At 40.9% G+C, this 13,163-nt stretch overlaps 2 protein-coding genes across 2 annotated transcripts; one reads left to right on the top strand and one right to left on the bottom strand.

The window, feature by feature from the left end:
• The first annotated feature begins 96 nt into the window (after positions 1-96).
• On the top strand, positions 97-6,184 carry coq10a (coenzyme Q10A). Its single transcript, XM_062458964.1, has 5 exons — positions 97-656; positions 1,188-1,337; positions 1,414-1,606; positions 1,695-1,796; positions 1,969-6,184. Exons 1-5 carry the CDS (start codon positions 520-522, stop codon positions 2,134-2,136), a joined length of 750 nt encoding a protein of 249 aa, XP_062314948.1. The 5' UTR covers positions 97-519; the 3' UTR covers positions 2,137-6,184.
• Positions 4,861-12,287, bottom strand: cs (citrate synthase). The gene is made up of 11 exons (XM_062458962.1): positions 12,127-12,287; positions 9,782-9,829; positions 9,526-9,633; positions 9,158-9,223; positions 8,691-8,822; positions 8,417-8,605; positions 8,072-8,271; positions 7,543-7,672; positions 7,304-7,405; positions 6,896-7,105; positions 4,861-6,762 (listed from the first exon to the last, which is right to left on the bottom strand). The coding sequence occupies exons 1-11, from the start codon at positions 12,175-12,177 to the stop codon at positions 6,592-6,594; spliced, it is 1,407 nt and encodes a 468-aa protein (XP_062314946.1). The 5' UTR covers positions 12,178-12,287; the 3' UTR covers positions 4,861-6,591.
• Between the last annotated feature and the right edge of the window lie 876 nt (positions 12,288-13,163).

Below are 13,163 nucleotides of genomic sequence, written 5' to 3'. Positions count from 1 at the left end.
ATTTTAGCTAAAGAACACCGGTAGCGATAACAGTCCTCCAGTACAGTTGGTGGCAGCAACCCTCTAAACAGGGATGTCCTGTATAACACTGTAGCAAGGAAGAAATGAAGAACACTCTGTCCCCCAACACCGGTATTATTTTAGCAGAAGCCGAGAAGGTCGTAATTTAAAAGGAGAGTTCTTGCGTTTCAGAAACTCAAAACTAAATTCTGAGTATTCTTAGTAACCTTATGACACTGATCATGCAACTGGAATAAAACCACATGACTTCATGAACGTTTCTATGGCACAAAAACGCGGCCTTTGGGGTCGTGTCTAGATCCATATAACCTTCTTGGTCTAGATACGACGCCCCTTGGCAAAATCGACGCCAACGTAAACAAATGCAGAAACCTACTGATCAGGGTTATATTCGTGTACGTTAGAATCGGCACCTGAAAGCATAGGCTAGTTTGCGTTTGTTCTTTCTGCGCCCACCAGGAACAAAGTGGTTTTGACTGAGACTACCGGACGGGCTCCATGGCAGCCTCAGCAAGTGCCCGACGAATGCCCATGGGTGTCCGAACATTCAGCGAATTTCTAGAGATTGCCACTGTGGGCTCGGGCAGGACATGTCGTACCGCGGGATCAAGAGAACGAATGAAACAAAACATCAGGTAAGACCAACCCTGCAAAACCTTCCACAAAGGTGTAGCGCATGTGCCAGTCCTATGGTTAACATGTCAGGTCTGGGCTGGTTATTACAGTTGAAAACATCGGCATAACTTCACATGAGGCTCATTCAACCAATATTATAATAACCTTATATGAAAAAGTTAGGTATATGGCAGTTTGTAATTCTGTGGACAAGTTGAATTTTGAGCTAAAAATACTTTAAAACCGGTATCTAAGTTATTTTGACGACCCTTTTTGGATGGCAGTGTGTCATTGCAGGTTCCATAGGCCAACTTTTAAAACACACATCTGAGTGAAGCAAACAAAAGCTTGAGTGGGTGTCACATTACCTAGTTCCATTCATGTGGTATCCCTAACTCAGAAAAGACCAGCATGCCCTTAACATGGACATTTGCCCACATGCCAGTATTTTCTTTCTATCCTGACAGAATTGACAGAGACACTGGAATGCTGTGGGGGCTTCATGTGAAATATTGATCCAGAACATATTTTACTCTTCCCCTCACTGTCAGGCACCTGTCGTCATGTGGCATTCTAATGTCCAGGACTCCCCGAGCACTCTGCCTCCAAGACTGGGACACGATGACATCAGTTCCCCCCAAAAGAAGCTTCATCAGCTTCACCAATAAGCGGAAAGAGTACTCAGAGCGCAGGATAATTGGGTGATTATATTCACAAGACGGTTGAGATGAAGTTATTGGACTTTTTCTTTCCTTACCAAGTTTTGCTGCTTTATAGGTTCTCAATGCTGGAGATGTATGAGGTGGTGGCCAATGTGGATGACTACAAGCACTTTGTCCCCTGGTGTAAGAAGTCCCAGACCATCATGAAAAGGGCAGGCCACGCCAAAGCTCACTTGGAGGTGGGCTTCCCACCAGTTGTGGAGCGTTACACATCCATGATCACCAATGTTCGTCCTCACCTGGTCAAAGTAAGTCCTCACACATAGTTCCCTGTCTTGGAATATGTTGTCTTCTTTTTGTTTAGTAATAGTTCTTCTTGTTTTGCTGTTTTGTCAGGCGGTCTGTACAGATGGAAAGCTTTTCAACCATTTGGAGACAATTTGGCGCTTCAGTCCTGGCATTCCTGGTTACCCTCGCACCTGCACTGTAGACTTTTCGGTGAGTATTCAACAAATAATATTTGCATGTAGTTGAAGAAACTCATGGGGTGTATCTTAATTCCCCCCCTATCCGTTTCAGGAACTCTCTTTATTTGTCCTTTGCCATATGTATAGAGACTATGTTCTCATGCTCTTGTTCAGCAGTATATTTTACCTTTTTTCTTCCACAGATCTCATTTGAGTTCCGCTCCTTGCTACACTCCCAGTTAGCAACGGTGTTTTTCGATGAGGTGGTGAAACAGAATGTTGCTGCCTTCGAGCGGCGAGCCTGCAAGATGTATGGCCCAGAGACTCGCATCCCGAGGGAGCTGATGTTCCATGAGGTCCACCAGACGTGAGGTCCAACCCCTGCTGTGTGCCTCTGCCTGCCTTACTTACTCCCCTCTTCCACTGGGAAGTCATCCCCTTGACACCGCTACCACAAGTCTCCATCCCCACTCAGCTTCTTCAAGAGCTTCCATACATTAAGACTTAGGACCAACCTTGGTGGGAATCAGTCTATTTCATGCAAAAAGTAGTTCATCAATCTTATGTACACCTGCTATCTACCTCCTCACATGGGATCAGTCCCTTTGCATTGTTACTTGCACAATAGTCAAAAGCTTTGTTCATGTAAACAAAACAGAAAAATCCATAAATTGCCACAACACAAAATGGATTGAATTGACTTTTTGATTACATGTGTGCTGGGCGATGTTGTGACAAAGGAGGGAACAATCACAGACTTTTTTTGACAAACATTGTGTGTCTGTGTGTGTGTGTGAGAGAGAGAGAGAGAGAGAGCAAAGAGAGAGCAAAAAACAACTCTGGCAGAGCTTTACTGGACTGAAAAGTAGCTGAATTATCGTTGTCCAAAATGTCTACAGTTGACATCAATATTGGCCATAGCTAATCGTGTCAGGAAAGAGCATTTCATGTCATTTGGATTTTATTTGCCCACAGGTAGTTTGATTTTTGATTTCAAAATAGAAATATTTTAAAACATATATATTTTTGTTTCACAGCATGGCTTTAACAAAGTGCTTTTATTATTATAGGTTATTAAGTTAAATTATGGCATAATAAGTAGATGGTTTATTCCCCTTTGCTCTGTGCAGCATAATGTTATTTAAGTACATTATTTTTACTTAAAAGTTTCGATTCACATTTGACTTGAAGTGTAAATATAGACATAATGATAGAGCTTTAATATAATGTCATGCTGTGAAAGTTGTAGTTTTGGAAGTTAATCCCAAGACTAAGGCATTGCCCTACAAGGTCAAATGAATCTGGTATATTTTACTGTATTTATTATCAAGATACTTGATTGTAGGTAAGTATAGAGATAACCAGCAATTTAGTAACTCTTTTTTTTGCATTGTACTGGGTGTGCCTATATGTTATTGGAATGTTCATTAGCATAATTTAAAATAGGTTATTATTACACAAAGGGCTGAAAAAGGCACATTATTTTATTCAGTGATTATGTTTTCCCTTTACAGTGGTGATGGCTTACAGGCTCAGGGGTCAATGTAGGAAACTGTAAGCAATCGTTTAGGTTCAAACCTCGTTATTGTCCCTTTATAACTGAAATATTGATATGCTGCCCCAATATCTAAAGAAGCATCTTTGCTTTATTCTGTGATACTACTTTACAATCAATAATAACAGCTACAACTAGAAAGCTTTTCACAAGGCTATTATTTAAGGATGTTTTGGACAAATGAGCAAAGGAAATGCAAAGTCCCCTTGGGCTACCTTTGTGCTTAAGCTTGTGATGTAATATTTTTTTTAAATGAGGTGGATGCCCATTTCCAAATTTGCTTTATATAATTTCTGAAATTGAAAGTAAAGACTCATGGCTCAATGTAAAATTTAAAAAGCTTATATACATGAAAGTGAGGGTGCTATGTAGTGCTATATAGTTAACAGGTGGGTGCTATATAGTTTATCCATTTAATGTATGACTTTGGCATGCTGAGTATCTTCAGTAAGGTTTTCAGCACAAATGAGAGTAGTTTGAAATGTGCATGGGAAAGATTTTTTTGATATGATTTACCATTATAAAATATGTCATCACTTCATATAATCATTGCTGGTCATATCGCTTTTTCTGTATCCATTGGAGTTCACACTGTGTTCAACCAATCCTATTGTATTAAATGCATATGTCTCTGAAATTCTACTGCTCAAGTCTATCACTAGTTATGTACACTAACTCAATACATTGTAACTAATGCTGTAATACTAGATGTATGTTTTCATATCATGTGGCAAGTTGCACACTTACAACAAGGGAAACTGAAGCTTAAGGTCAGAATCCACAGTACCCACAAGATATTGTACTTTGTTTCTTTTGGGATATCTTGACAGCAGGAGTTTGCTCAAATAAAGACCAGGGTCCTTTGTTATTGTGCTAATATACATGCTGGGTGGCAGGGCTCACTATGTGCCAGTGACCTGCAGCATGTGAAGCAGTACTTTCAAAGGGCAGTCAAAGCACAAGAAACCAGAGCAGGGTTATGGTATCTGGGGCAGTTATTAATACCAGCACAGAGAGGTGGGTTCTTGGACTTTTATTTTTCTCTTTGCAAATCGTGGTTATAACATAAGGGTGCCTAAGATTTTTCCACATATTTTCATTCATAAAACGGAGGATTCATGAAAACCTTTTTTGACAGTACATTTGAGTAAAATATGGGTTATAAAACAGATAACTTATAAGATGAATATACATTGATTCAACCTATTTGACAATTGCTGTTACCTTCCTGTCATTATGCCATCTGACCCTATATGCTGGAACCGTCAAGATAGTATATTGCATCCTCAGAACAGCAACACAGGGTCCATATATCAGTGGTTGAGGGTTCCAGTCTGTAACTTTATCCCAAGAAGTGTCACAATTCCAGTTCTCCAAAAAAGGGGTGACAAAACTGAGTAGAGATTGTGTGTGTATTGCATGCAAACATTGTCATAAAATGACAACTACCACACAGAACAGTAAAGAGGTACCAATAATACACTATCAGTCCAGAGTCATTTACTCTATGAGCCAATATAACTTGCACACAGCACACCAATTGTTTTTAAAAACTTTAATAGTTTAAGTTTTCCCATTTTTACTCTTGTAAGCACCTTCCCACCTTCTGACCCATTGAGCCCCACTAGCTTCTCTGATGAATCCAACTTCACAGAATTCTACCCAATCCACAAAACAGTATTACCTCTATGATCAAAATAACTAGAAACACAAAACAAAGGACAAGTAGAACATGTAGTGGGGGACAATTAAAACAAATGTGAAAGCCAGACAAGAGGAAAAACCAAAACAAGGCATGGAGACTTAAAAGGGATTAAAGAAACAAAAGTATGGAAAACATTAAGGTCTACAGTTCCACAGTTCTAGCAGAAAAATGAAAATGACTGCTACACAAAATGGAGTGTTCAGAAACCTTTAACAGTTAATGCTCCTCAGACAAACACTGCTTCTATAGCCTGAGAGCAAGCTTGAGACATTCAATGCAAACACCTGCCAAGATGTTAATGCAAATGTTCAATTACATTATTTACAATACATGCAGATTACATGTTCATTAAAATAAGTTCCAAGACTTACGGAAATCCCCCCTAAAAAATTATACTCTCGTGTTGAGTGAGGCTTTATGCAACGGACGTAAAATTAAACTCTTTTTTTTTTAAGCAATATGGCTGAGTAGAGCTCATACATTCAGGTTATACATATAATGATATCCTATGTACACAAGTATGTACAAGTATAAATAAAACCACAAATGATTGACCCACAAACAAGAATATAGGACAAGGTTAATCAACACCCCTCAGTTAAAGGGACACTAAATAAAACAGGGATCTTGCTACTGCTAATAATTAAGGAATCCAGACTAGCAAGTGCTTATTTTGGGTAGTAGTAGATCACAACAGCGCTGAAATCGGGAAATAACAAACGCAATCCAACACAATAAGAGCACCCCCCCAAAAAATAAAAAGCCCAATTATATTCTAGCTTGCTCTCAGGAACTAACTGCAAGCAAAAGACCACAGATCTCAAACAATCACTGAAATATTTGCCAACACAAATCCCACATAAATTAACATACTGTAGTATTGTAAGTGATAGACAACCAAGATTATTATGATAGAAAAGTTATTTTGATCATAGAGTGCCATCAGCTAAACAAGAGAGTGCCATCAGCTAAACAAGAGAATTCAAAGTCAGAGAGAAATGTAAAACTAAAAAGATTTAAAGGGGCAGTTTCCTTTTAACTGATTCCAATGTTCATTTAAACAGCTTAATTCTACATTTGACAAGCGTTTCCTAAACTGGAGTGTTCATAATGGGAGTGGAGTCTGCTGGCAGACTAGGGTCAAGGGAAATTGCATAGAAAAATATGGTAAATGTCAAACAAAAAAAATTCTTTTTTACTTTCCAGATGATGAGTTAGCAAAAGCAACAAAGGTTGAGTTTGCTTAGTTCCTTGCTGACAATACCTGCTAATTTATTTTTGTTTTGGGGGTGATATAGCACAGATCTCTGATTGGTGAACTATCAAGGGAGTCGTGCATGTGCCTTTTCGTACATTTTCACATCTTCAAAATGTGCAGCCATGATGGGGAAACCTGTATTGCTAATGTATACTCTGTAACAAAGAAATAGTTCAAATTAAAGTCCCTTTTTAGATTGATTTTAAAAGTGTACTGTCTCTTTGAATCCTTTTCCATTGGGATGGGGAGGGCAAGATACATATATATTTCCTCCTCCGGTTTCTTCTTCCCCCTCCTAGTTTTTTTGTTCAGCCTGACTTGGCTCCCACCAGGGTCATGAGTCCGTCTGTGCTCATGGACTTGGGGCGCTCCAGGGGGAAGCCCAGCGCCCGGCTCCATACCAGCTGGGCCAGCACACCCAGGGCTCTGGACACTCCAAACAGCACAGTGTAGTAGTTCATCTCTGACATGCCATAGTACTACACAAGCAGGACAGGGCAGAAGGCCGGAATGGAGAGAAAAGAGAGACAGAGAACCAATTAAAAATGTTCGGTTGACACTAAAAATGTCCAAATGTAAGGTCATGGGAAATTCACAACATGTGTTTCTTACCTGCAGAAGCACTCCGCTGTGGGCATCTACATTAGGCCAGGGGTTCTTGGCTTTACCCTGCTCCAGCAGCACATTGGGTACAATCTTGTACAGCTGTGCCACCATCTTGAACATGGGGTCAGCAGGTAAGTGCTTGAGTGCAAACTCCCGCTGACAAGTGTACCTTGGGTCAGTCTTCCTAAGGACGGCATGCCCGTAACCTGGCACCACCTACGAAGTAAAGATAACAAAACTCACATGACGCCACAGCCACTGCCAAGACTCTAGCAGTAGGCTACAGTCTGCTATAACTATCAGTATGAGAGCTTAAAAGCCAGTGTCATGTGACTGTCAGGCTAGTAGATCCCTGATGACTAAGCCAAACGATGTCTTGAAGATACGAGGATGGACTTTGCGTGCTGTTCCTACCCTGCCAGACTTGAGTGTGTTCCAGATGTAATCCCTCATCTTCTCATCCGACACCTCCCCACCGAGCTCCTTCTGAAGGGCTGTCAGCCACACCAACACCTCCTGTGGGTCGCAGAGGAAAACAGATCAGTGAGATATAATGTATTTTTCCCTTGAAATTAAATACTTTATGTCAGTGTTGATATTCCACTGCTGTTCTTGAGGCCAAACAACATTTTTTTTTTAAGTCTGGTTCCCACCTGGTTGGCCAAACCATGCAGAGGTCCAGCCAATCCATTCATAGCTGCACTGAAGGACAGGTAGGGGTCGGACAGGGCACTGCCCACAAGGTGACTGGTGTGGGCACTGACGTTACCACCCTCATGGTCACTGTTACAGGTAAAGGCAAAATACATTAAATACACATTCATTTTGAAACTCCTGACAGCTAGGAACCCAAGACCAGATTATTCAAGGACACCATTTTGCAGTAATGTTCTGCCACGTGCAGCATATGGACACAAGAGGGCAGAGGAGAGTCAAGTGGATGGAAAACTGCTATGGTGACCCTGGGTGACAGAGGGAAGACCAAACTATGGTGAATCTCTGTGTTACAATTACACAATCTCCTTATCGCTCCTTATACTCCACCAACACTGACTTAAGTATGTTTCAGTAAGTAAGGCCACCATAGTGCATTGATATAAACCCCCTTGTTGTTCACAACACAAACAGCTTCCAAAATGACTGCATCTCCCTCTATTGGCTGAGGGAAGGTTGTAGTTTTACCTGTGGATGGTGAGGTATAGTCTCATGAGCTCAGTGAACTGGGCATCACTGTATCCCAGCATGTTGGAAAAGTTGTGGGACCAGTCCAGGCTAGAGTCGATGGCTCCAATGCTACTTCCCTCACGGTACAGGTTACGGTAGATCTTAGCGGCAACGCATGGCAACTTGGCAATCAAGTCCATGGAGTCTTCATAGGCAAACTGAAACACAGGCAAGGCGTTTTGTCCAACTAAGGTGTAACTTGTGAGGAAATTCCTCACGCCTACAAATGACCATTCTCACAGTTCCTTAAAATCTAAAAGTCATATTAAAAACAGGCCCTCTGATATTCTTTCCAGGTCTCACCTCCCAATACTTGGCCTTATTGACACCTTCAGAGTAAGCCCGGGCGAAGGTACTCTCGCTGTTCAGAGCTGTGATGGCAGCGCTGAACTGAGACATGGGGTGCAGGTTGGTTGGGAAGTTGTCCAGCATGGTGACCACATGGGAGGGCAGAGCTGCCCGCTTGGCCCACTCTGACGACAGCCAGTTCACCTGGTATGGAAAGGCAGATAAGAGTGAGTTAGCAATACTGAATATAACCACAGTCCTGACTCCAGTGGCACCAAAGTCATCTTACCTGTTCCTCTGTGGGCACCTGCCCTGTGATCAGCAGCCAGAACAAGCCTTCAGGCAGAGGCTCTTGACCTCCTGGAGCCTTTGGCAACAGCTGCTGACACTCCGGAATGCTGTAGCCCCGGAAACGGATGCCCTAATAACCAATACAAAAGGTGGAATGGGCCAAAGGTGGGGAGGCCAAGGTAAATGCATAGTTCTCAGTACTTTGTGTGGAGTCATGTTCTTCTAACAAAATAAGGTTTGCCACCAAGAGTGCAGCTGAGCTAAAGCATGATGAATATCTGTGTTTCACTGAGCTCACTGGAGACAGTGGATTGTACTACTAGTCAACTTCTGTCATTCATTCATGCAATAAAACAAATGCCTGTATGGCCCATCTGCAATAGCAACAATTCATCAACAAATCAAATGATTCTGTGGGCGTGTGGGCTGTGACTTTAGTCATGTGTGGCATGAGACTATACCCACCTCATCAGGATCTAGCACTGACGTCTCGTACACCAGACCCTTCATGCCCCTCATTCCACCATAGACCTGCAAATGAAAAAGGCCCAAACACAAGGTGAGCTGAAAGCTTGTGTCTGTGTGAGAAAAGGGTTCAGTGACACAGCAAAATGTGCTTTTCTGGCACCAAGCAGTATTGTATAACCTCTTGCATGACTGACGGATTGATAATATGAGGATAGAATTAAGGAAATCATCATGTCGATCTTTTGAGCTCTAAAATCATAAATTATAACTTTTTTTTTTTTTACAAAAAGTCCATATTCCCACTGAATGTCCTTATTCTGTTTAAGCCACACATTCAAACAGAATTTTATGTTAAGGCTACTTACCATGTCCACAGTGATTTGTCCAATATTGGTTTTCCCATACTGTTGTTTGAAGCTCTTAATCCTGCTTTGTTCTTTGGGAATAAGGTCTGAAAGCACATCCTTCAGATTCTGAAATAAGACAGAAATGATAACCATCAATTCACTCCAGTTTTATACAAACGTAGCATGTGGAACAAGCACAGACAGTTATTTGGATATACAAGACTGTTTATATTATCCTACATGTACCGTGACCTTGAGTCCTGCAGCTACTTACTGTTGATGCACTGGCATTCCTGGCAGCCACTAGGACAGAAGTGGCATTCTAAAGAAAAACAAACACTAGTTAGTATGGGGTAGATTATACTTACAGTAGAAAGAGGTACCAGTTTTTTTCCTTTAATCTTTCTGTACTATTATGTTACTGCAAAGAAAAGCTGTTCCTTAATCATACGATATGAACATAGGCTATTAGATTTGGTGAATTAAACATTGAACCCATTATAAAATAGACTTAATAGTTTAATTAAGCACTCACCTCCTCAATTATATATTTCACTCAATCCAAAAGGCTCATGAGGCAGAACATTAAAATATCTAAATATAGGAGGCATTGAGACACCATCCTGACTGAGCACAGAGAAATATTAGGCTACCTTTCCGTTACAAGAAAGCAATCTGGATACATCATGCTAAGCTTTTCTTTAAAAGTAAAGTATTAGGAATATTTGTGATGTTGTAACAGCGGCCAGACTAGACCACCCACTGTGATAATTAGGAGTTTGCTTGTAGTGACACAAAATAATTATGCAAATTAATGGGAAATTGGAATCAAAATACAGCAATATTTTACAATGTGGCCTTTCCTTTTTAACATATTTTGGCCATTATCTACGTGATTTTGCCCAACTGATGAGTTCTGATAAGTACTTTCCAAGGAAAGAAGAAAAAAACTGAAATCCATCCCTAAACACACTAATTAATGACAACACCTAGGCTACAGGCAAATGAATAAAAAAGCCAGCCAGATTAAATGTAATCAATTAGGTCATTTGATATGGGGTTATAAAAGTGCTTGACAAGAGGCCAATGATCTTGTGGCAGGAAGATTTAAACTCCAGATTGTCCCACAGGTCAATAGGAATGGGAGGAGTCAAAGGGTCAAATGGATATCTGGATGTGCTCACACTGGGAGGTGACTCCACTGATTGTGTGGTTAAACCATAAGCTTGCTGCAATATAAAATTGATCTGATCTGAAAGAGCATATTATGTAACAACCAGTTGCTCAAGTGCAAATATCATTCCTTGCCTCCACTTCCCTTACGGTTAAACTTACGGTTAAGGCCTCAATTAGCCTAAGTTTGTTCTGCAGCCACATCGATGGCTCAACAGTATTGACCCGTGTCTTTGCAAAGACCTTAGATAGCTTACATGATCATGAAAGCAAATCAATGTTGAGTCAATGTTGAGGGATTGTACAAAATAGAACCATAATGCAAACCTTTGACATGAGCCTACCTTCAACTGACCTTTAAAAGATAGCTCAATACTGGATGGCTCAATACTGGATGACTGAACACAATAAAAGTAAATTAACTCTTTTGTGCCAATGATTGTAGCCAAAGCTATATCGGTAAGAATTAATCCTATATAATTTAAGACGTGCTTCTTTCCCACAACTAGGATACTACTTACATAGTACGCCTGTGTTCCGTATATATTATTACATTATATACTGGTGAAGGCGCAAATGACAAAATTGAGACTAATAATGGACAACCACCACTGTGTAAAAAATAAGACAAGCAATAGACTGAGGCAAAGCCTCTATTTGACAGGTAGAACATTCCAACGACCCAGACAAGGTGTCAATGACTGACTGTTAAGAAGCCAATGTATGGAGCCAATGTAGGGTCAATGGGATAAAGTTCACTCAGTCTTTTAGATTCTTCTCCAATGACAGGGCAAGCTACATGTCAAAGAAACATCTTCAGTTCAACTAGCTCAAGTAAGACATGATCACACTGTCACAAAGTCGTGATACATTGCTTGAGGCTGCAGTACAATAGGTGCTTGACAATTGTTTGGACCAAATAGATACCTGGGAAATGGCAATACCAATATTCACCTAATTCCCAAGTCATGTTTCTTCCAAACCCCTCAAACTATTTCAAATCGGGGTACATTCGCCAGGTATTTCAGTCAGACAGGTGGTAAGGATCCACCACTTGATAGCTGCTAACTGGCGTTACGCGTACACCTGGCTAACCATGATGAGAACTGTCAATTGTTAGATTGCTAGCTACTGTACTGTAGCACTAACCTAGTCGTACTGGCAAAATAAGTGTCATGACCGTTGTTAAAAGGCTTTCAAAAATACATGGGGGTAGAATAATTAGTCAACTTAATTATCTAGCCAGGGTGTGTGTGTATATACCCTGGTATATACTGCAATACTATTAACATAAGACTTTGCTATCTAAGTAGAGCTAGCTACTAGCAACTAATTGTACGTAGCCAGCACTATTGCAATGCTAGCAAAGAGTAACATACTAGCAAAAGACAGGTTAGCAAGCTAATGTTCACACTGACATGTCATGGGGGACTTGTTTACTCTTACCTTTGAATTAAGCAGTCTAGGTGCTAACCTGCTGATTGTAAGGAAGGACATTTTGCCTGTAAGAAAGTGGTCTTTCTACTATTCCTTAACTAAGCCGCTACCGGTGCACCGCGGAGCTGGTTGAAGGTGCCCCTCCAGACAGTAGAAGCTGAAGGTTGAAGAGGGACTCAGGCCCACAAATACGCATGGTCTTGATTGGACTAGGAATAGTGACGTGGTTATAGCATGCAAGTTCATTTGGTAGCTGAGACTTCAGTTTTACCATTTGAAGAAATGATTGGCTAATGCAGATAGAGTGCACTTAAAAAGATTAAGCAGTTGTGGGAAACGACTCCATTGCCTGGAGTGATACTAGAGTACAGCGACCTTGTCTGATGCCTCCGAGTCCAGGCAAGGTGTGCCAACTGAAAAATGATGGCGATAGACAAATAAACATGGACAATGTTTTCACAATGCACACTGCCTTGTTCTGAGCTCTTCTTGTTTGCATTCAAGATTTCAAACTGGCGAGAGCAACTTACTGCTGCACTACCTGCACTATGTGCAGCCACATTTAGCTAAATAAGTGCATTTTACTAGGACACCTGGCATTCCTAGTTTTGACACTTACAGAAATGAAATGTTTTGATTTGCGTCGTTTGCGTTCCATTATACAGTTACAAATAGACATTTCACAGTAGAAAAACGTAATTGTGTTTTCGCATTACAGTTTCTGTTCCATTGTAGCCTATTGACGTTTTTCAAGATGACTGAGACACCTTTGCAATTAAGTGAAATCATCAGACTGTATCTGAATCGTTGTTTTGAAGATTATTTGTTTTTTCACAACTTTCTGGACCAACTACTCAGAGTTTGCACGGACTCTGGTCGCCTGATCAAAGCTCAAGAGGCGAAACTCTGGTGTTTTTGACAACCGCCACTAGATGGCGCATAGGTAGCGCTGCCGCCATTTTGCGCTGTGAAGCACTTGCTGCTTTATCGCTTCTATCAGAATATCAATTTACCGGACTCGGATAGCCTTATTTTACCAGACATGT

This window comes from Osmerus eperlanus, chromosome 4, assembly GCF_963692335.1.
Source record: "Osmerus eperlanus chromosome 4, fOsmEpe2.1, whole genome shotgun sequence".
In the NCBI taxonomy this organism is placed as follows: Eukaryota; Metazoa; Chordata; class Actinopteri; order Osmeriformes; family Osmeridae; genus Osmerus; species Osmerus eperlanus.
This window is presented reverse-complemented; position numbering and strand designations above follow the sequence as displayed.